A 21,080-nucleotide genomic window follows, 5' to 3' on the forward strand; every position below is an offset into this window, starting at 1 on the left:
GTAATAGTTATTCAAAAGTATCTTTAAACCAGAAACTGAATAAAATTCACTCAGTTCCAAATGAGCAAAAATCACATTTTAACATCTGTGCAAATACCAAAACTGCGTTGCTAAAAGGTTAGAAATATCTGAGTTACCTGCTCTCTCCAGGCTTCCATGCCATCGGGAGCAGGAAGGCCACGACCAACAGCCTTTTTGTGCCAGGCCCTTCTCTAATCTGCATGTGTAGGGGAGGTCCCTTCAAGAATAATGTGCTTTTCTAGATCCCTGAGTGGCACACTCCCCCAGTGTAGTTTACCACCGGTTCTCACCTCCCTGAGTAAATTCTGAGAGTGTGACAACAGGTGAGCCAAGCCATTCAATTATGAAAATCCACTGTGTAAAAGGGCAGTATTGCTCTGAAAATAAGATAACTGAGTCCAAAGCCTGAATGCTGAGGGCTGTCCAGGGGAGCTGGAGACAGAGAGGGAACATCTGGGTGGCTCTGCTAATCCTCGGCCCCTCGTCCAAAGCCCAGGGCCCATCACAAAGGCTGATGTTCTAGGCTGACATCACAAACACGGGAACACTGCCACTGCGATTCGGGGAGCCTATCTGGGGAAGACAAAAGGACCCATCGCTCTAGGCCAGGGGTGCCTGCCAGTGACAAGCAGCCTGTGGCCACCCCGCACGCAGGGTGAGAAATAACACATAAAGTGTTACAGCACCCGCCTCCAGCTTGCTCCCTCTCTCCAGTCTAAAAACCATTTCTTACTTTCGTAAGACTGACATCCTCAGCCCAGCCATGTAATTTCATCTTCATGTTGGATTTTGGACAGACCAAGACGCTCTGATTGGCAGTGGCTGGGCCACTGCTGGGAGCTGTAAAACTACTTCAAAAAGCATCCAGTCTGTGCCAGGATGCCACTGATTGCCAAGGCAGGATTTACATTTTATAGAGGGACTCACATCTTAAGTAATTGTCTGAGTTCATATAATTGTTGCCATTCTACAGTGTTCTTTAGTCAAAGACCAGATGATAAGCACGACAGTAGTTGTGAAAACAAACAAATATGGTTCTTTCACATTTTTCTAATAAAACCCAAGATGGGAGAACAGCCTCAGGCAGTTTGGGGGAACGCTAGACCCAAACTGCCGAGACTGGCTCATTAGAGGGACAAGCAGCTTATGGAGGTGAGGCAGTAACATGGGGCTTTTTAGTTATTCAGTCTAATAAGATTCTCACCAGGAGGAAAGGGAGAGGAAGAGGATTTGTTCCAGGTCAGGCCATCAATTTATTCAATGTTGGCTCTTCTGTTCACTCTTCTACTAGTGCCAAAATCAGGTTTGTTTAAATTAAACCGGAATTCAGGACAGATTTAAACGTCCTTCTACCAGCAAATCACCTGCTATCATTAGAATGCAGAGGCTCACGTACAAGTGAACTCAGAAGCAAGCTCCACGTAAAGAACTCTTTACGGCTGGCTCAGCTTCACACACGACGTCCTGGAACATGACACCGACTTCTACCTATTTTCACAAAGGAGCTACTTTTACTTCCAGGTGAAAAAAACTTGGGGTGAAGAAAGCTGAGGATGGAACCCTTCTTGCCATAAGGACTGGGATAATGTCAATGAACTCATTTTCACTTCTGTAGGCGGCCAGAAGCTGACCTTAGATTTCGAGTGGTGGACCTCCTGTGAAAGTGGATGAGGCTCATGGCAATGAGAAACTCTAGCCCTGAAGTAAGCCCTGGGTTCAAATCACACTTCCTGGCTCTGAGGCTGGGGAGGTCCAGTCACTGCTCTAAGTTTTTCTTGGCTTCTTGGTAAACAGGGAAAATGATAGCACCTATTTCGCAAGGGAGGGTGAGATTTATGAATGTGAGGCCCACAGGCAGTCCTGAGTGAGTGGGAGCTTCCCACATCATTACTGTTTGTTTATATTAGATTCAGAGGTTCTAAGAATGAAAAATAAAATGACCAGATTAAAAGCTCACCAGTTTCTGAACTTCGAATTCTGCAGCTATTTGCCAATATCCTTCCTCATTGGGATGCAACATCACAACATCGAAAGCAGAAGCTGTGGCAACAGTGGCATCTTCCTGGCTGAGGGCTAGTGCCTGTATTCTTGCATCATGCTCAAAGCGGTGAATAGGATACTTTCCAGTCCTTAGATCCCAAATATTAAGAAATCCTATGTAGAAAAAAAATGTATGTAGATAGCTTTAAATTTACTTCAATGTAATTATAAAATAACAATTGTTTAATGTAAAGAAAATTAAAAAATGAATGATAAAATATTTGCATCACATATAACAAAGGGCCAATTTCTATCCTATATAATAAAAGGCTAATATGCAATTTGTTTCCTCAGGAGTTCGACCAAGCATTTGATCGCTCGCTATGATATGCACTGACCACCAGGGGGGCAGCATGGAACATGGCGGGCAACCAGCAGCAGCAGCAGTGGGGGGAGCGAGGGAGCAAGGGAAGGAGAAGGTGGGGAGGCAGGGAACCTGATCAGCCCTGATTATCGGCCAAGCCTAGGGGTCCTACCCGTGCACAAATTTCATGCACCGGGCCACTAGTTATATATAAAGGGCTTCTAAGATTCACTAAGAAAAAAAAGCAACTGAAAAGTGAGTGAAGGACATGAGTATACTGTTCACAGAAAAAGAAACACAACTGACTCAAACATAAAAAAAAAGTAAAAATTCACTCAATTAGATAAAGATAAATAAAAACTATAATACCATTTTTATCAGTCATATTGACAAAGTTAAAATATTTCATAAAATATTTTGTTGAGAATTCAGGGAAATGCGCTCTCAAATTGTTGGTGGGGATGTAAACTAATTCACCCACTTTGAAGGCAATTGGATAATATTTACAAAATTAAAAATGTATATAGGCTAGTCACTGTACTGCTTTTAATTATTTCAAAAGATTGCAAGTTTTAAATGTCCATGAATAGAGAGCTACTTAAATAATGCCACCTCCATACTTTGTATTTTAAATAAAATGACCAGTTAAAAAAGACTGAGTCAGCCTTATATGTGCTTTATGAAATGATCAACAAAATATATTGTTAAATGAAAAAAGTAAAGAACAAATAGTATAGTACGTTACACTGTTCTTGTATTTTAAAAAATTTACACACACACACACACACACACACACACACACACAAATGGAATATCCTGGAAGGACACACAAGAAACTATTAACGGTAACTGACCTCCAAGGAAAGAAACCAGAGGAAAGGAAGAAGAGCAGGAGGGAAGTTTCCTGTTACCTCCTTGTACATACTAAAATGTTTTCCAAAAACTATCTTTACCAAGAAGTTAAATTTTTAAAATATGTTTTCACGAGAGAAACCTAAGAAGAATTAATTGCTGAGTAGTGCTAACATATGGAGTTAACTCATTCTTCTACTTGTCCATTCATTTGTGCAACAAATAACCACTGAGCGCTCTAACCGGTTTGGCTCAGTGGATAGAGCGTCGGCCCGCGGACTGAAAGGTCCCAGGTTCGATTCTGGTCAAGGGCATGTACCTTGGTTGCGGGCACATCCCCAGTGCGGAGTGTGCAGGAGGCAGCTGGTCGATGTTTCTCTCTCATCAATGTTTCTAACTCTCTATCCCTCTCCCTTCCTCTCTGTAAAAAATCAATCAAAAAAAATAACCACTGAGCACCTGCTCTGGGCCAGACCCTTCTCCGGACGCCAGCAATGCCTGAAAACAGCCATTAAAAGTAGTTTACATCCTTCCTCACCACCTCCTTCTTCTAAACCCCCTGGCCATGAACAGTTGTAAAAGCCCGAGCTTGACTTTGCCACACTGGTTAAAAACTGATTTTATAATCCATCCTCTCCCCAGCATCTTGACTGCTGCTACCCAGATGAAGTCCTCTTGCACACACTGGCCATGTCTCCACCTTTCTCAAACTGTCTACGGCACTGCTCTCCAAGTGGGCGGGCCCAGGACCATCAGGATCCCCGGGGCTTGTTAGAAAAGCAAATTTTCAACTGGAGTGAAAGCTTGAGTTTGAGAACCAGCGGTCTACAGGAACTTTCAGTCCCCTGCAAATATATATACACTTTTCTGTATTTGCAATGCCATTGATTCTTTTTTTCTCACCAAATCATTTCTTCTTTATGACCCCAAGCTAGTTTTCCCTGAAAGGTTTACCCAAGAAAGGAATTACTTTCTGTAGATGCTGGATAATGGTTTGTTCCAATTCCAACTGATTTTACTTTTTCAAAATTCACAGAAACAATCTGTGGCGATAACACAGTCCATGGCTATTTCTTTGAGTTCAAATCCAGCTCCACTGCTCGCCAGCTGAAGGCCTTGGGTGAGTTACGTAAAGCAGTGAGCCTGTTTTCTCACCTGTAAAACTGAAGATAGCATTACCTACTACCCAGGGCTGTGGGTAGATTAAAGGAGATAAACCACATAAAATGCTGGAGAAGACCAATCATTTATTTTTATGTATTCTACAGTTCCTGCTGTGTATAAAGCCTTTTTAATCTATTAATAACACTGATTTCCTCTATTGCTCATCCATAAATCCAGTCCTCTTATCTGCAGCTTCCTACTACCTAAAACAGATGTAGCTGCTCATGTTTCTTCTCTTTGTGATCCATCTTCCCATCTTTCTTTTTTCTTGCCTTGTAGTTTTTGTCTTTAAACAATAAATGACTTGAACTTACAAACTCACTATGAAGTATGCTTCAGCACTAAATAAATATAGTCAGAAGAAAATAGTACCTTTGGGTTGCTTTGCCAGACTTTCAAACTGTCAGTAGACTTAAGTAGGTGATTACAAACAAAAGCAGATCTTTTGAGTTAAATGTTGCTTCATATGTAAAATAGGATGCTCAATATCTGAAGTACAAGAATTATGATAAACTTGGGGGATAAGCAGATCACAAAGGCTCCATAACACATTCCCTGGCAAATATTCTGGTAAATTCTTTCCCTTCTGACTCAGAAGAAACAGACATACAGCAGAAAACACCAATGGCTCTGCACATAAAATAGGAGATAGGCGCATTCCAAGATGCGCCTCTTCCAAATGTTTCCGCGTGGCATTTGTTGGGAGACATCACAATCAGGAGTAGAGAGAAATGAAAGTTGCTACTTGCAAGGAACTTTCAAACGTGCAGACACTGTCATCTGTCTACTTTCATCCAGTGCTCACTTTGTCTTGGGAGGAGCATCCATCCTTATCCTCACTTTACAAAAGAGAAGAGACAGAAGCTCCAAGTGGTTAAACAACTGTGCAAAGCCACTAGGTACACAATGAGGCTGGGCTGAAATTTAGCTAGAAACGTGTAGGATGAGCAGCTGCATTTACAAGTGCATAAAATAACTATGAGATCGATGAGTAACTGACGTCAACTCACCCTGTGTTCTGCCAAGTGTGGAAGTTATTCAACCACAGCTCACTCTAAGCACACATGGAGTTTATCTATAAACACATTTTTCATTATTAATCAAGTATTGGTTTTGTTGGCATCATTTTTCCAACAGAATCGTATGCAATAAAATAGGCTTCCCCACAGGCTGAGTTTCACAGAGCTATCCTAAGAAGGGTCTTTTTGGAAAATACATTCCAAGGCTCCATCCATTTAATTCTCTCTGAATGCCTATTGTGCCATCATCTTTGTTATTTTCTCTATTTCAACTGTTAAGTGTAGAACTTGGTCAGATCCTCACTTGTTAATGGTGCCAGTGTCATCTGCACAGTCCTCCAGGACCACTTTATGGTGCATAAAATTTAGGATTGTTATGTCCTCTTGATGAATTGACACTTTATTATATGAACATCCTCTATCCTTGGTTATACTCTTTGCTCTGAAATCTACTTTGTCTGAACCTGACAGAGCCACTCCAGCATTCTTTGGATTATATTTTTTTTGTCTTTTCGCTTGGCCATGTCTTTATATTTAAAGTGAGTTTCTTATAAATGGCATATGGTTGGTCTTGCTATTAACTGGTGTGTTTAACTATTTATCTTTAATGTGATTATTGGTAAAAATGGGCTTACCCTACCATTTTTCTATTTGTCCCATTTGTTCTCTGCACCTTCCCCCACTCTTTTTCTGTTTTAATTCCTTTGTTGATTTATTAGCCAAACCCTTTCCTGTGTTATTTCAGTGGTTGCTTCAGGATTTTAACATACACCTGTAACTTACCGCAGTCTACCTTCATATCACACTACCTCTCACATGTAAGAACTTCCCAGCAGCTACTTCCATCTCCCCCCTCCCAGGCTTTGTGCTACTGTTGTCGTACTTTTTATTTCTACATGTTATAAACCCCACATACACTGCTGTTATTTTTACATAAACAGACGATTATCTTTTAAAAAGACTTAAGTAAAGGAAAAAAGCCAATTGTTATTTATCAGAGTAATTACCACTTCCAGTGCTCCTGCAATATCACTTTTATTAAATCCTGCGGCTTTTGTAAGATTTGCAACTTCACTTTGCAACTATTCTGTTGGCTATTTGACCCAAAAACACATGGGCAAGGTGGGCAGGAACAGACACAGCAGCTAACAGGGAGGGATGTTTGAGTGAAAGCTAATTTTATAATCAGCTGACTTGTTAGTTGTATAGTTATGTCATGGCTAGTTTTACAACCTCAAATACTCAGAACAAATAAAAACTTGAATTATAAGACTATTTTATAGCAATGTCGCAGATTATCATTCACGTGAACCAATATGTAGCCAAAAATAAATTAATGCAACAACACATTCAACGAGTACCTGCTGAGCTCTGCTCTGGGCCAGCCACGATCCTAGATACTGGAAAACCACAGTGCATCCATCAAAACAAAGCAAAGTCCCTGCCTGCATGCAGCTGACACTCTAGGGGCATCCACCCAGCATCTCACATGGGGGGACATAAAAAGGACATGATCCCTATTCTCACAACACAAAACTCACACTGAAGAGAACCCTAAGCATTTTAGTAACTAAAATATAACAGAGACATATACACAAAGTGCAGTATCACAGTACAGAAGCTTAATTTTTTGTCATGTCGCAGAATTGATCCCAAAGAGGAGCAGCTAATTTTCCCAAATATTGTAAGTTGAGCCTTGTCCACGTCCACTGCCTGCATTAAGGAAGAAGTAGTGAAAGCCTGTCAGAAACAGGTGGTGATTCTTAAAGGCTAAGCTTTATCATTCTGCAGACACAGAATAACGCAGATTTGGCTCCTGATTTGTGTGGCCTTATGAAGTGGCAGGACTGTGTCACTTTTCTGCTACATTCCTCGCTGGGTAGTGAATTCAGAATACTGCACGTAGCTGAAAGTCAACAAAGGTTTGCTGAGCATTCGTCTTGGGTTTTAGCAAGAGAACATTTGGTTGTAAGAAACAGAAATCCACTGAAATGGCTTAGATACAAAAGAAAACTCACTGGAAAGGAATGGGACTGCCCTGTGGAACCTGAAGGCAGGAAGTAAAGATTTTAAGGGACCAGAGCCAGGAACTAGGAACATTCGGAACCGAGGCAGTTATGTATGTCTCTCCAAGTATCTTAACTCTGCTTCTCTCTGCAACTATCTTGACCTTCTCTGCCTCCACAAACCAGCTTTCCCTTTCCCAGCTCCATGAAGTCATCAGCTCCATGCACACACCGGAGACTGAAAATCTGAGGCCCAACCGGCTCATCCCGTCCATGAAGCAGCTGCTCCCAGCACCAGGGTCCTCATCCTTGTCCAACCAACTGAGGCCAAAGGACTCACTCAAGTACTGTGAACATGCTGCCTCTAGGGGGGCTGGGAGGGACCTCAGAGCGAGGAGGCACCCTGAAAGGTGTCTACTACATTTATTCTGCCTGCCAGGCCCAGGTAAAAACGAAAGGAAACCTCAGCTAATGCAAAGGGAGGTTCTGTGTAGTTCTTCACTAGCAGCTTAAGAGGTAGCTCATTGCTATCATTCCTTGAACCAGGCAGAACCCTAAGAGCTGGGGTTTAGGGCCCCCGCTTGCCCCCCACCGGGAAAACTAAAAGGGGAGCAGGTGTCTCTCTTTCTCCCTGACAAAACCTCAAGAGCTAGACTGGGGTGGGGAACGTCCAGCCCACGGGCTGTATAAGGCCTGGAAAATCATTTGGTCCGGCCCTGCCAAGGCATTAGGGGTGAGTTAATTAAATGTTTGACCAACTATAGCAGGCTAATTTTTAAACTGATAATTTTGTATGGCCCGCAAATGATGTTATAAATATCCAAATGGCCCTTGGCAGGAAAAAGGTTCCCCACCCCTGAGCTAGATGAAAGATGCTTCATTCAGAAGCTAGTGTTGGGATCCCAACAATACTGTTTTATCTACGAAAAGGATGCAGACAAAAGAAAAAGGGTCTCTCTAAAAAATAAGGAAGAAAACAATGAGTGAAGGCCATCAGCCCAATCAAGTAAACAGGAGTAGGGCCTGGCAGTCCCACCTGCTCTCTGGGTTCAGGACCCTCCACCTTGACAAGGGGCAGCAGGGCTGAAGGAACTCCTGGTTCACCCTAGGCAAGGAACAGTCATTAACAATGACATGAGTAATGATGGCCAGTCTTTTGAGGAGACATAAAGCCTGCTCAGCAGCTGTGGATGGGCACCCATGCCAGTTTGTAGCATGCCCCTCCCACCTCCCAAAGGAGGCCAGCCAGAGTGTGGTAATGAAACTGCACATAGTGGAAATGGGCTCTAAATGAGTTTAAACTGATTTATGCTAGCTTTTGTAAAGATGACTCGATATCAGGAAAGTGCTACCACTGTGAAATAATGTCGACGATCCTTAAGACCTCCGCCTAATGGTACTTGCACAGAATATTTATATTCCTCATCATGGGAACAAGGACCATAATGGATACCATTTTTGTTTTATTAGGGATGCATATTTAAATTAATCTGCTATTTGCCTAAACAATTAGCTGCTTCTGTTTGTGTGCACAAAGCCAAAATTGCAATTAGGCTTCCATCAAAAAGATAAGTCCCAACTAAAACTGTCCCGGTGGAGTCATAAGAGCTCAGGGCAGAACTTTCCAAAATTACTTTTTAGCATAATGGTAATTATGTTAATTGCTTGAAAGGTAAATAACTGCTGAACTGGTTTTGGAAAAAAAAACACACACACAATTGGTGTTGCCCCTCCCCTTTAATCTTTTTCATGCACCATAAAATTTAAAACAGGTTACCAGTTTAGAAAGCCAGAGACTGGTCACTTCTCGCACTAGTTTGTCTTAGTGCTTTCCTAATTAGAACTTCTTTTAGCCAGGAGCTCCTACTCTCTCGAGCTTGCGCAATAAATACCTGAGGCTTGGCCTCAGCTTCATAATACGTAGTTAAGTAGACAGGATCAATTAACTGCAGTTCAGAGACACTGAATGAAGCTATTTATAAAGACAGCTGGCAACCTCAATTTCCACCATGTACATAAACACTTGCCTATCAGAAATTAAGCAGGAGTCAAAAGAAATCCTACAACAAGAGGAAAGGCATTTTAACAAAAATGTTAAATATACCCACAGCGCTCACTAAACATGCACCTCTTCATTAAACTCGTACAACATCACTATGAAGTGAGCACCAGGGATGTAAAGGTGGCATAAAGTCTGAGAGGACAAAACACTTGGTTTCATGGAAGAGGTGGCCCGGGGGCAATTAATATCAGTGCAAACAAGGGTCATGATGCTGCATCCACCGTGCATGTCACACTGCACATTCCAGCTACACAAGCTCTAAAGCTGAACTCTATTACTTACAAAAACAACAACAAACAAGCAAAAACACCAATAAGTAATGAAGCACTGTAGAAGCTGCATTTTAGATTGACAAGTAAGAAATCTGGGGGAGTCAGGGGCTAAGCGGGTTGGAGGAGAAAGAACACTTACTTTTACTCTATATATTTTGGTACTATTTGTTTTTCTACATGTAATACTATAACAAACAATTTCTTATTACCTGTATACACATCCTTATAAATACTGGTATGATTAGAATAGGATATTTTGATTATTTACTAATTCCAATCTTGATCTGCATAATTTTATAATATTTAACTCTGATGTACACAATTAAATTAAAATCTCAAATTCTACTTCTGACTCATCAGTGGGTTAAGGTGAAATGAATTCCAGAACATTTCACAACACCACCACCACCACTTCCCAGGATCAGACCAGGGCAGGACAGCCCAGCACAGGGCCTAGGCCAGGCTGGCATTGAGGCTGACTCCTTATTCATTCATTCTCTCTCTCTAACTACCTACTGGTATAAAGAAAATATGCCTATCTTCAAAATTAGTTTCGCTCATATGTTGACTGACATAACTATAATATTTAGAAACATAATTTAAGATTGATGCTGGTAACTGTTGAAGCTGAGTGATGGGTACATGAGGGTTCGTCATACTATTCTGTACTATAATAAAAGGATTTTCAAAAACAACAAATTGAAAGACTATCAGTGACAAAAGTAAAAACTATCATCTTGTAAAAGTAAAAAATATCATTTGTGTTTTACTCATGTTTTCAGTAGCTACACTACAAAGTGACTTCTCAGACCAAATGGACTGACAATGCAAATTCCAGTGATGACATTTTGCAGCTTTTAGAAACCCCATTCCAAATCCTCAAAAGACCTTGAAACCATACTATAAATTTCCTTTCAATAAAATTATTAAATGGCTCTAAAACAAAAAAGAAAAAAATCTAGATGTAAAGATTTAGATTACAGCAAAATGGCAGTCAGTTTTGAGTTACCTGGTATCAAGTGAGAATGAAAAAATGGAAACCACAGGTAATCTAACCTCTTACTTAGGCATTCAGATCCCAATGCCAATCTTCCCAGTGTAGGTGGGTTTTGTCAGGAGGATCCTACACGTTTGGGCCAGTAGTAAGGCAAGTAAATTCTATAATAATAAAAGCGTAATATGCTAATTAGACCTAGACCGGACAGACGAATGACCTTCTGGAAATCATTCCGGACGACCTTCCAGACAAAGCCACGGCGCGAGGGCTGAGGCAGAGGTGGTTAGGGGTGATCAGGCAGGCAGGTGAGTAGTTAGGGGCAATCAGGCAGGTGAACAGTTAGGAGCCGGTGGTCCTGGATTGCGAGAGGGATGTCCGACTGCCGGGTCACGTTGGGATCAGGCCTAAACCGGCAGTCGTGCGGGATCGGGCCCAAACTGGCAGTTGGACATCCCCTGAGGGGTCCCAGATTACGAGAGGGTGCAGGCCAGGCTGAGCGACCACCCCCATGCACGAATTTCATGCACCAGGCCTCTAGTGTTAAGTAATAGTAGTGAAAGTGAACATGATTGCTTTGTTTCCAATCTTAAGGTGACAGTATTGTCTTTTACTATCCTATCTAATAATAGAGAAACATGGTAATTAACCATAACTTCACTACCCTTCCCATTGGCTAATCAGTGAGATATGCAAATTAACTGCCAACCAAGATGGCGGCCGGCAGCCAGGCAGCTGAAGCAAACAGGAGGCTTGCTTGCTCCAGTGAAGGAGGAAGCCAAGGTTCCCCGCCTGCTGCTGCCGGCCTCTGAGCTACAACTCTAAGAAACAATGTTGCAATTATAGAAGCTAAACCATCCCCAGAAACCTGCTTTCAGCCAGCTGGGATCTCAGAGCTGGAGTTGCAACAGTGTTACAATTATAGAAGCTGAACAAACCCAGATCAGCAGCCAATGTCTCAGAGCTGGAGCCGAGTCTCAGAGCTAAAGCCGGCTCTCAGTTCCAGTGACAGCCATAGAAGGTAAATAAATCCCAGAATAAAAAAAAAAGAAAAAAAGGAGAGGTTGGGAGCTTCAGTCACCCGCCAGCCTGAAAACAGCCCTCAGCCCCTCACCCAGACTGGCCAGGCACCCCAGTGGGGACCGCTACCCTGAAGGGGGTGTGACCAGCTGCAAACAGCCATCATCCCCTCATCCAGGCTGGCCAGGCGCCCCAGTGGGGACCCCCACCCTGAAGGGGGTGTGACCAGCTGCAAACAGCCATCAGCCCCTCATCCAGGCTGGCCAGGCACCCAAGCGGGAGCCCCACCCTGATCCAGGACACCCTTCAGGGCAAACCAGCCGGCCCCCACCCGTGCACCAGGCCTCTATCCTATATAGTAAAAGGGTAATATGCCTCCCAGCACCGGGATCAGCGGAGCCGCGAGGCCTCCCGAACCCGGGATCAGCGGAGCCGCAAGGCCTCCTGGCCGGGGATCAGTGAAGCAGCGAGGCCTCCCGGCACCGGGATCAGCGGAGCTGCAAGGCCTCCCAGCACTGGGATCAGCGGAGCTGCGAGGCCTCCTGGCCCCTGGAGCAGCGTGACAGGGGGCAGCGTCCAAACCCCCTGATCGCCCTGCGGCTCTGTGTGTGACAGGGGGCAGGGCCACAACCCTCTGATCCGCCCTGCTCTGTGTGTGACAGGGGGCGGTGCCCCAACTCCCCTATCGGCCCTACTCTGTGCGTGACAGGGGGGAGCTCCCCAACCCCCTGATTGGCCCTGCTCTGTGCGTGATGGGGGAGCTCCCCAACCCCCTGATGGGCCCTGCTCTGTGCGTGACAGGGGGCAGCTCCCCAACCCCCACTGGGCCCTGCTCTGTGCGTGACAGGGGGCAGCGCCCCAACCCCAATTGGCCCTGCTCTGTGCATGACAGGGGGTGGTGCTGCAACCTCCCCATTGACCCTGCCTTGAGTGTGACAGGGGGCGGTGCCCCACCCCCCAATTGGCCCTACCCTGAGCGTGACTGGGGTGGCATCGCAACCTCCCGATCCACCCTGCTCTGTACACGACGGGGTGGCACCCCAACTCCCCAATCGGCCCTGCTCTGAGCCCGACCAGGGGCTGCACCTAGGGATTGGGCCTGCCCTCTGCCACCCGAGAGCAGGCCTAAGCCAGCAGGTCATTATCTCCCGAGGGGTCCCAGACTGAGAGAGGGCACAAGTGGGGCTGAGGGACACCTCCACCCCACCGCCAGTGCACAAATTTTTGTGCACCGGGCCTCTAGTCTATATCTATAAAAGGCTAATATGCTAAGTGTCCTACCTATCACTATGACAAGCACTGACCACCAGGGGGCAGATGCTCAACACAGGAACTGTCGTGCTGTAGTGACTTGGCAGCAGCGGTTCTCGGGTGATGCACCCTGAAACCAGAGAGGAGGGAGCCTGATTCCTCACTGGACTGTGTGATTCCACCTTCAGCCGTGGATTATGTTGTTGCTGGGGCACTGTCGGCCCCAAATCTGGTTTACTGCACACTTGCGTTTGTGTTCCACACCCTGTACAACAGCAACTTTGCAGAGTGCCCTCTCGCACTCCAGGACCCCTCGGAGGATGTTGGAGAGCCGGTTTTGGCCCAATCCCCGTGGGCCAGGCCGAGGTCACTCACTCCACAGACGCAGGGGAGGGACTGCAGGAGGTTGGCTCCAGGATGTGTCCGGCCCATCACACCCAGTCCCGCCCCACAGGCCACCTTCTAATTAATTTCCTTTCAATATGCACAAACCCATGCACCAGGTCATATGAGTTAAATATAAAATTAGCTGTAGGTTTTTCATAGATGCTCTCAAGCAGATGTAGAAAATTCCCTTCTTGGTCAATGAACTAAGAGTTTTTATCATGAGTACAAATTGGCTTTCATAAAATATTATTGTTTCATTGAGATGATCAGATGGTTTTTCTTTATAGTCTATTAACATGATGAGTTATATTGACTGATTTTCAAATTTTAAACTAACCTTGAATTCCTGGGATGAATGCTAACTGGTTATGATGTATTACCCTTTCAATGTATTGCAGGATTCAATTTTCAAATATTCCATTCAGGATTTTTACGTCTATATTCATGAGATATATCAATCTGTAGCTTACTTATTTTCATGTATCAGTTATACTTTTTTTCTTTATCTGATTTTAGCCTCAAGGCAATGGGAGAATTCACCAGTAAAGTGAGAGAGCTTGCAGCTTTCTTTGTATAAAATTTCTAAATTAGAAATTCAATTTAATGAAAATGAAGCTATTTCATTTTTCTAGTTCTTTTTAAGTGAATTTTAGTAGTGCACCCTGTGTCTTTCAAAAAATCAATGTATCCATTTCATCTAACTGGTTGAATTTAATGGTATAAAGTTGTCTAAATATTTCATTATAGTCCTTTTACCATTTGTAGTCTCTGTAATGATGTCCCCGTCTCTTACATTCCTGATGTGGGCAATTAATTTCTTTTCTCTTTTTTTCCTGATCACTCTGGCTAGTATTTATTAATTTGATCTTTTTAAAGGAACCAGTTTTCTGTTTCAATTATTTTTCTGTATTGCTTTTCTCTCTCTTCTATTTCACTGCTATCTGCTCTTAACGTTATTACTTTATTCTTTACACTTATTGTGTTTTTCTTTTTCTAGTTTCTTAAGGTAAAAAGTTATAATGTTGATTTGAGACTTTCTCTTTTCTAATAGAAGCACCTAATACTATAAATTTCCATCTAAGCACTGCTTTAGCTACATCCCATACATTCATCCAGTTCAAAATATCTGCTACTTTCTTTTGTTATTTAGAAGGAGTATACTGTTTAATTTTCAAATATTTGGAGACTATCCCTGCCCCAGCCCTGGAGTCAGCCATTTCTGCAAGTAGTCCTGGCTCCTTTCAGTGGAGAGTGATATTTTCAAGGTCTAAGCACTAGGTGAGCTCATTCCTACTAGGCTGTTGCTCCTTTTATACCTTCTCAGCAAACAAAGCTAGGACATACATGAACGTATATGCTTACACACACACATTTCTATTTACTTCTCTGTTTACATTGAAAATCATGAATTTTATAGACACTTCCTATTCCTATCCGGCCCCACAAGGTTCATTCTGACTACCCCCTTTCCATATCTGTACCTCCCTTCTCCAATAAGAAGAAAACTGGCTCCCATCATCCTCAATATACATACCTGCCCCATCTCCCTGTATGCTTCCAACCTCCCGAACTCGCTGGACCACTGCCCCACTCGGACTTCCTGCTGCACCTGTCCCTGGCCTCACTGGGCTGCCTTCCTACTCCATGTGCCGGCGTAATAGTGTTCTGACTAAAAAGGCAGGCACATTCTGCTTTTAAAACAAGAATATATTCCACAAATATATGTATTCCTGCTTTAAAAGAGCTCTAGGGTTTTGGATGAATAAATGCTACAACCAAAATGGTAAGTATTGAAAAGGAAATTCTCTGACTTAAAATTTTATTGTTTTCTTCCAAAAAACGAATTCATGCTTGGTTTTCATTAGGTAAATTTAAGAACTTGGACAATTTATTTCTCGAGTTTCAGCTATCTCCTCAAAGCCTCTCTGTACTATTTACTGCTCCTTTTGGTTTTTAAGCTTAACTGTAGTAAGACAGGACAGCTACTTTGAATTTATGCATCAGACTGTCTTATTAAAAATCACTGTTCAGTAAAACCATCCAATAAGCCAAAGGATTAACACCAAATCTTATATCATAAATTCAATATATCATTTTTTTCTGCATGAGAAAATTATTTCATATTATTTTCACTAGTAACTTCAAAACTTCATAGTGATACTAAAATTGATCATCTGCTCGTCTGTGCCTACAGCATGAGAACTTCCCTCTCCAGTGTTTCTTAAATTTGAGAGCTCAAGACCTCTAAGATTCATCGGTGTACTCTCAGTGTGAAAAACAAAGCATTAGAAGGCATGTAGGTGATCACTTGGTGCCAACAGCCTGTGACTACAAAATGCAAATTCAAATACTGAAACCCCACAGCATGGTTCAGCTACAAAGTCAAAAGATCCAGATTCTTTTTACTATTTTTAGATTACCATAAAAGATACCCAGATTTTAAAAATGTTCCTAAAGGTCTCACAACTCCCACCCGTGATTGTATCTGTGGACACGTTTGAGGAATACTGCCCTATTAGTTACAAAGCATTCATAAGCAAGCGTAAAACAAATAGAATTTCGAACTCCTCTTACTGAAAATAGAAAAACTTTTAAAAGGCATTTTTATTCAGTAATTCCCTCCATCACAGGAACAATCTCTATGGCTTGCCTTTGAAATCAAACACCCTAGACCGCACCAGTTAGTCACGTTAGAGTTCAATGCCTTAAGAAATACTTCAACACAGAAATAACCACCTCAGTTCAGAACTCTGAATTTCCTTTTTTAACTCCAATTTGAACAGCTTTGAAATGTGAGCATTCCTACTGGTAAGAAATTGTTTAAATTTATTAATGTATCCTATCTTTGAAAAAGAATATATATGGTATTTTGTTTGGTTTTGTTTTGTCAGAAAGTTGTTCCATTTTGTTTTTTTGTTCACTGAGAGTCTGACTAAGACTCCTAAATCTAAGCACAGTAGGCAAAGGTTTCAGGCAAGAACTGATTACTGAAACTTCTAAAAGAAAAATGACCAGAAAAAAAAGGCCATAAAAAAAAAACCCACAAAATTCTCCCCATCCACAGCCAACTGTCTCAGCCATCTCCAATGCTTTAGTAAATTCATAATCCACTTCTCAAACTTCCCTTTTGACCAGGGCAGGGGAGGAGACTGAATATTGCACTCAAAGGTTAGGGCATTACATTCAAATGTCACCATCCACATACAAATAAGAAACATAAGCAAAATGATCAAGAACTGATCTTTTACTCAACAAAATCAGTCTCCATTGCCGCCTAACTAAAACACAGTCCTACTGCTCACTGCTGAAAAGAAGCTTGGAGAGACCCACTTCCATCCATTGTTAATATGTCAGTAAATGAGAAATCAGAGCCACTTCAGCCCAGGGCAGCACAGTCCGGGACAATGGAGCATGTGTGTGTCAGACAATGACGCTGGGAGTGCTGCAGAAGTGGATAAGCCACTTTGCCTTGCTTGATGGCACCAAAGAAAGACGACTGTTGGCTGTCCCATCTAGGTTTCCACATGCTAAACTGCACTGGGTCTTGTCCCCCTTCTCCCCATTTAGGGGGAACAAGTAAGACCTTCTCTGCACCTAAGAAGAGTGTAACCTCATTTCTCTGCAAAGAGTGAGTTTTCAAGACAAACTCTGTGAACAGGGAGTGGGTTTCCAGTACACTGCCGTTCCCTAATGCTGTGGCTCAAGGCCAAAGGCAGGCAAGCATGGAGCAGATGGAGTCCTGGCAAGGTCTCCCACTGTCCCTGCATTAGCAGCATCTGCTCATTACTCAGAACCTTCGCCTGCTTTATCTAATGCTCCAGGAAAAGCATTTTGATTTGATTCATTTTGGTACGGTAACGTGCAACACAATTAGTGGTAAAATCAACTGGAGGATGGCCAGTGCTGACAATCGGAAACAAGGCAGAAGAAATATGAGGCCAGTGGGTTGGAATTCAAAAAATCACAACTGTGGATCACCTTGCCAAAGCTCAATACCCCAGGTGGGTGTACAATGTTCCTGCGCGCAAGGAGGCTGAAAAGGATGAAGGGATGACTCACTTTCTCCCAAAGCTGTTTCCATCTCTCCTCTGGATCTGACTCTTTCTATGTGTGGATCACCATCGGGTTTCAACGGCTACAGAGCTTCCCTTTGGCACAACCAGGGAGCTGAAGTTCATTAACTCATTTTATTATCCAATTCTCCTCTTCTGTGGGACATAGTTACAAATTTTATACAGCAGACCCCACAAGGTAAAGTTTCCTTTCTACCCTGTTGTGCCTAAGAGGAGTCTGTTCTCTGCTCCTGGAAAGGAGGAATGTAAAAACGCACGTTTGATTATTTCAATCTGTCTTTACCCAGAAGCAGCTACTCATGAATATATTGGTATAAATACCACCATGACAATCTGTTAAACTGAAGTGAAACCAAAGACAATGCCACCTGAGGTCTGGGGAGAAAGTGAGAAGTTGTTGTTTACCTCAGAAATAGTAACAACCCCAATCAGACTGGTAAACAAGCTCAGAGTAACAGAGAGGCAAGAAAACACAACAGCTCTTATCAAAGAAACAATCCTAATAGCAAAAGGAATTTGAGACAAGTCACAGATTTTGGGGGGAACAATGAAGGCATGGAAGTACTGCAGACTTTACCTAGAACAGGAATAGCCCCCAGAACAGGACACAACAGATAAATACGATAATGTGAATATAAACAACTGGACAGACCACTGGACCAGAACTTAACATCCAGAAATAGACAAATACTAAAAGAATTCAGACCTAAAAACTTGTAAAGGCATCACATCCAACCAGTGAGGCAGAAAGAGATAGACTTTCTAAAAAGAGATGCTAGAAAAAGTATATACTTGAATTCATCTCTCATACTATTCCAGGATGGACTCTATATTGATCGAAACTTAAATATGAAAAACTAGCCCAGCCAGTGTGGCTCAGTGATTGAGCATCAACCTATGAACCAGGTCATGGTTCAATTCCTAGTCAGAGTACATGGCCAGGTTACAGGCTTGATCCCCAGTGTGGGGCATGCAAAAGGCAGCCGATCAATTACTCTCTCATCATTAATATTTCTATCTCTCTCTCCCTCCCCCTTCCCCTCTAAAATCAATCAAAACATATTTAAATACAAATATATATCATCCTAGATAATAAAAGGGTAATATGCAAATTGACTCTAACAGCAGAACGACTGGGAATGACTGGTCAAAATGACACACACTGACCACCAGGGGGCAGACGCTCAATGCAGGAGCTGCCTCCTGGTGGTCAGTGTGCTCCCACAGGAGGAGCTCTGCTCAGCCACAAGCCAGGCTGACGGCTGCCAGTACAGCAGTGGTGGCGGGAGCCTCTCCTGCCTCCTCAGCAGTGCTAAGGATGTCCGACTGCAGCTTAGGCCTGCTCCCCGCTGGCAAGTGGACATCCCCCGAGGGCTCCCGGTCTGCCAGAGGAATATCTGACTGCCAGCTTAGGTCCGATCACCTGGGGAGCAGGCCTAAGCCAGCAGGTGGACATTCCCCGAGGGGTCCCAGACTGCGAGAGGGCACAGGCTGGGCTAAGCCCCCCCTCCCTCCCGAGTGCACAAATTTTTGTGCACCAGACCTCTAGTATATAATAAAAGAGTAATACGCAAATTGATCCTAACATCAGAACTACGAGGAACAACAGGTCCCTAGGAAGTGCACTGACCACCTGGGTGTAGACGCTCAACACAGGAGCTGCCCCCTGGAGGTCAGTGCACTCCCACAGGGGCAGTTACACTCAGCCACAAGCCGGGCTGATGGCTGCAAGTGCAGCGATGGTGGCAGTAGCGGGAACCTCTTCTGCTTCTGCGGCAGCACTAAGGATGTCCGACTGATGGCTTAGGCCCAATCCCCTTGGGAGCAGGCCTAAGCTGGCAGATGGACACCCCCCAAGGACTCCTGGACTGCCAGAGGAATGTCTGACTGCCAGTTTAAGCCTGATCCCCCAGGAAGCGGGCCTAAGCCAGCAGGTGGACATCCCCCGAGGGGTCCCAGTCTGCAAGAGGGTGCAGGCTGGGCTGAGGGACCTCCCCGCAACTCCAGTGCATGAATTTTCGTGCACTGGGCCTCTAGTATCCACCAACAGATGAATGGATAAAAAATATGTTGTATGTACACACAACAGAATATTATTCAGCCGTGAGAAAGGATAATCTCTTGCCATTTGCGACAATATAGATCAGTGGTTCTCAACCTTCCTAATGCCGCAACCCTTTAATACAGTTCCTCATGTTGTGGTGACCCCCAATTTCATTGTTACAAATTGAACATAATTAAAGCATAGTGATTAATCACACATACATACTTAGAAGGAAAAGAAAAAATTATTAGTAGGTACAAATGTGAAAAAACTCAACCTCTCCCACACTAAGAGAAATGTCAATTGCAATTATAGTTGGATAACATTTCTTTTCTATCAAAGTGACAAACACCTAAAAGTTTGAAATATACTTTGTTCATAAAACTGTAAGGAAACGAGAACGCCTTCATACCTTGCTGATAAGAGTGCAAAATAATATAGCCCCATTTGCATTTTTATAGGAAACTATAAAATGTCATTTATACAAGGTTTTCCACTACAATATTGTAACAGCAATAGAGCAAAAACAATACAGTTCCCCAACAATGGAATAGTATGCAGGTATGGAAAAGAAGTGTATTTTGTATAAACTAGCATGCACAATCTTTCTAGATATGCATGTTGCCCTGGCTAGTGTGGCTCAGTTAGTAGAAGGGTCATCCCATACACTGCAAGGTTGCAAGTTTGATCCCAGCCCTGGTGGGGGTGCATGCAGGAGGCAACCAATCGATGTTTCTCACATCGATATTTCTCTCTCTCTGTCTTCCCATTCCCTTCCCCTCTCTCTGAAAACTAATGACAATGTCCTTGGGTGAGGATTTTTAAAAAAAGATATGTATGTGTATCAGAGCATTATTCACAATAGCCAAGGTATGGCAACAACCCAAATGCCCACCAACAGATGAATGGATAAAAAATATGTGGTATGTACACACAACAGAATATTATTCAGCCGTGAGAAAGGATAATCTCTTGCCATTTGCGACAATATAGATCAGTGGTTCTCAACCTTCCTAATGCCGCCACCCTTTAATACAGTTCCTCATGTTGTGGTGACCCCCAATTTCATTGTTACAAATTGAACATAATTAAAGCATAGTGATTAGTCACAAAACAATATGTAATTATATATGTGTTTTCCGATGGTCTTAGGCGATCCCTGTGAAAGGGTCACGACCCACAGGTTGAGAACCGCTGATATAAATGAATCTTGAGCGTATTATGCTAAGTGAGATGGTCAGAGAAAGACAAATACTGTATAATCACTTATATGTGGAATCTAAAGAAGTCAAAACTGTAAAAAACAGTAAAATGGTGGTTACCAGAGGAAATGATTGACGGTGTCTAAAGGCATAAACCTGTAACAAGTAGTAAGTGAGCCATAAGGTTCTAATGCACAGTATAATGAATTTAGACAAAAACACTGTACCTGGCAATCATACCACACTATACAAATATATGAAAGTAACACACTATACACCTTAAACTATACAATGTTACATATCAAATTTATGCAATAAGAAAGATATGCTATCAAGTGAAAAAAGCCAAGTTATCAATTACTTACTATA

At 43.0% G+C, this 21,080-nt stretch overlaps 1 protein-coding gene across 1 annotated transcript in view; it reads right to left on the reverse strand.

Moving 5' to 3' along the window:
- The window catches only part of FBXW8 (F-box and WD repeat domain containing 8), a gene marked incomplete at its 5' end in the record, with an annotated part of 113,557 nt that overhangs the window by 36,843 nt on the left and 55,634 nt on the right, over positions 1-21,080 (reverse strand). The window contains one exon of the mRNA XM_081113357.1: positions 1,979-2,175. Coding sequence (XP_080969483.1) covers positions 1,979-2,175 — 197 coding nt within the window. The remainder of the gene's footprint in view (positions 1-1,978; positions 2,176-21,080) is intronic.

The sequence above is a fragment of the Myotis nattereri genome (genome assembly GCF_964212035.1).
Source record: "Myotis nattereri genome assembly, chromosome: 19".
NCBI lineage: Eukaryota > Metazoa > Chordata > Mammalia > Chiroptera > Vespertilionidae > Myotis > Myotis nattereri.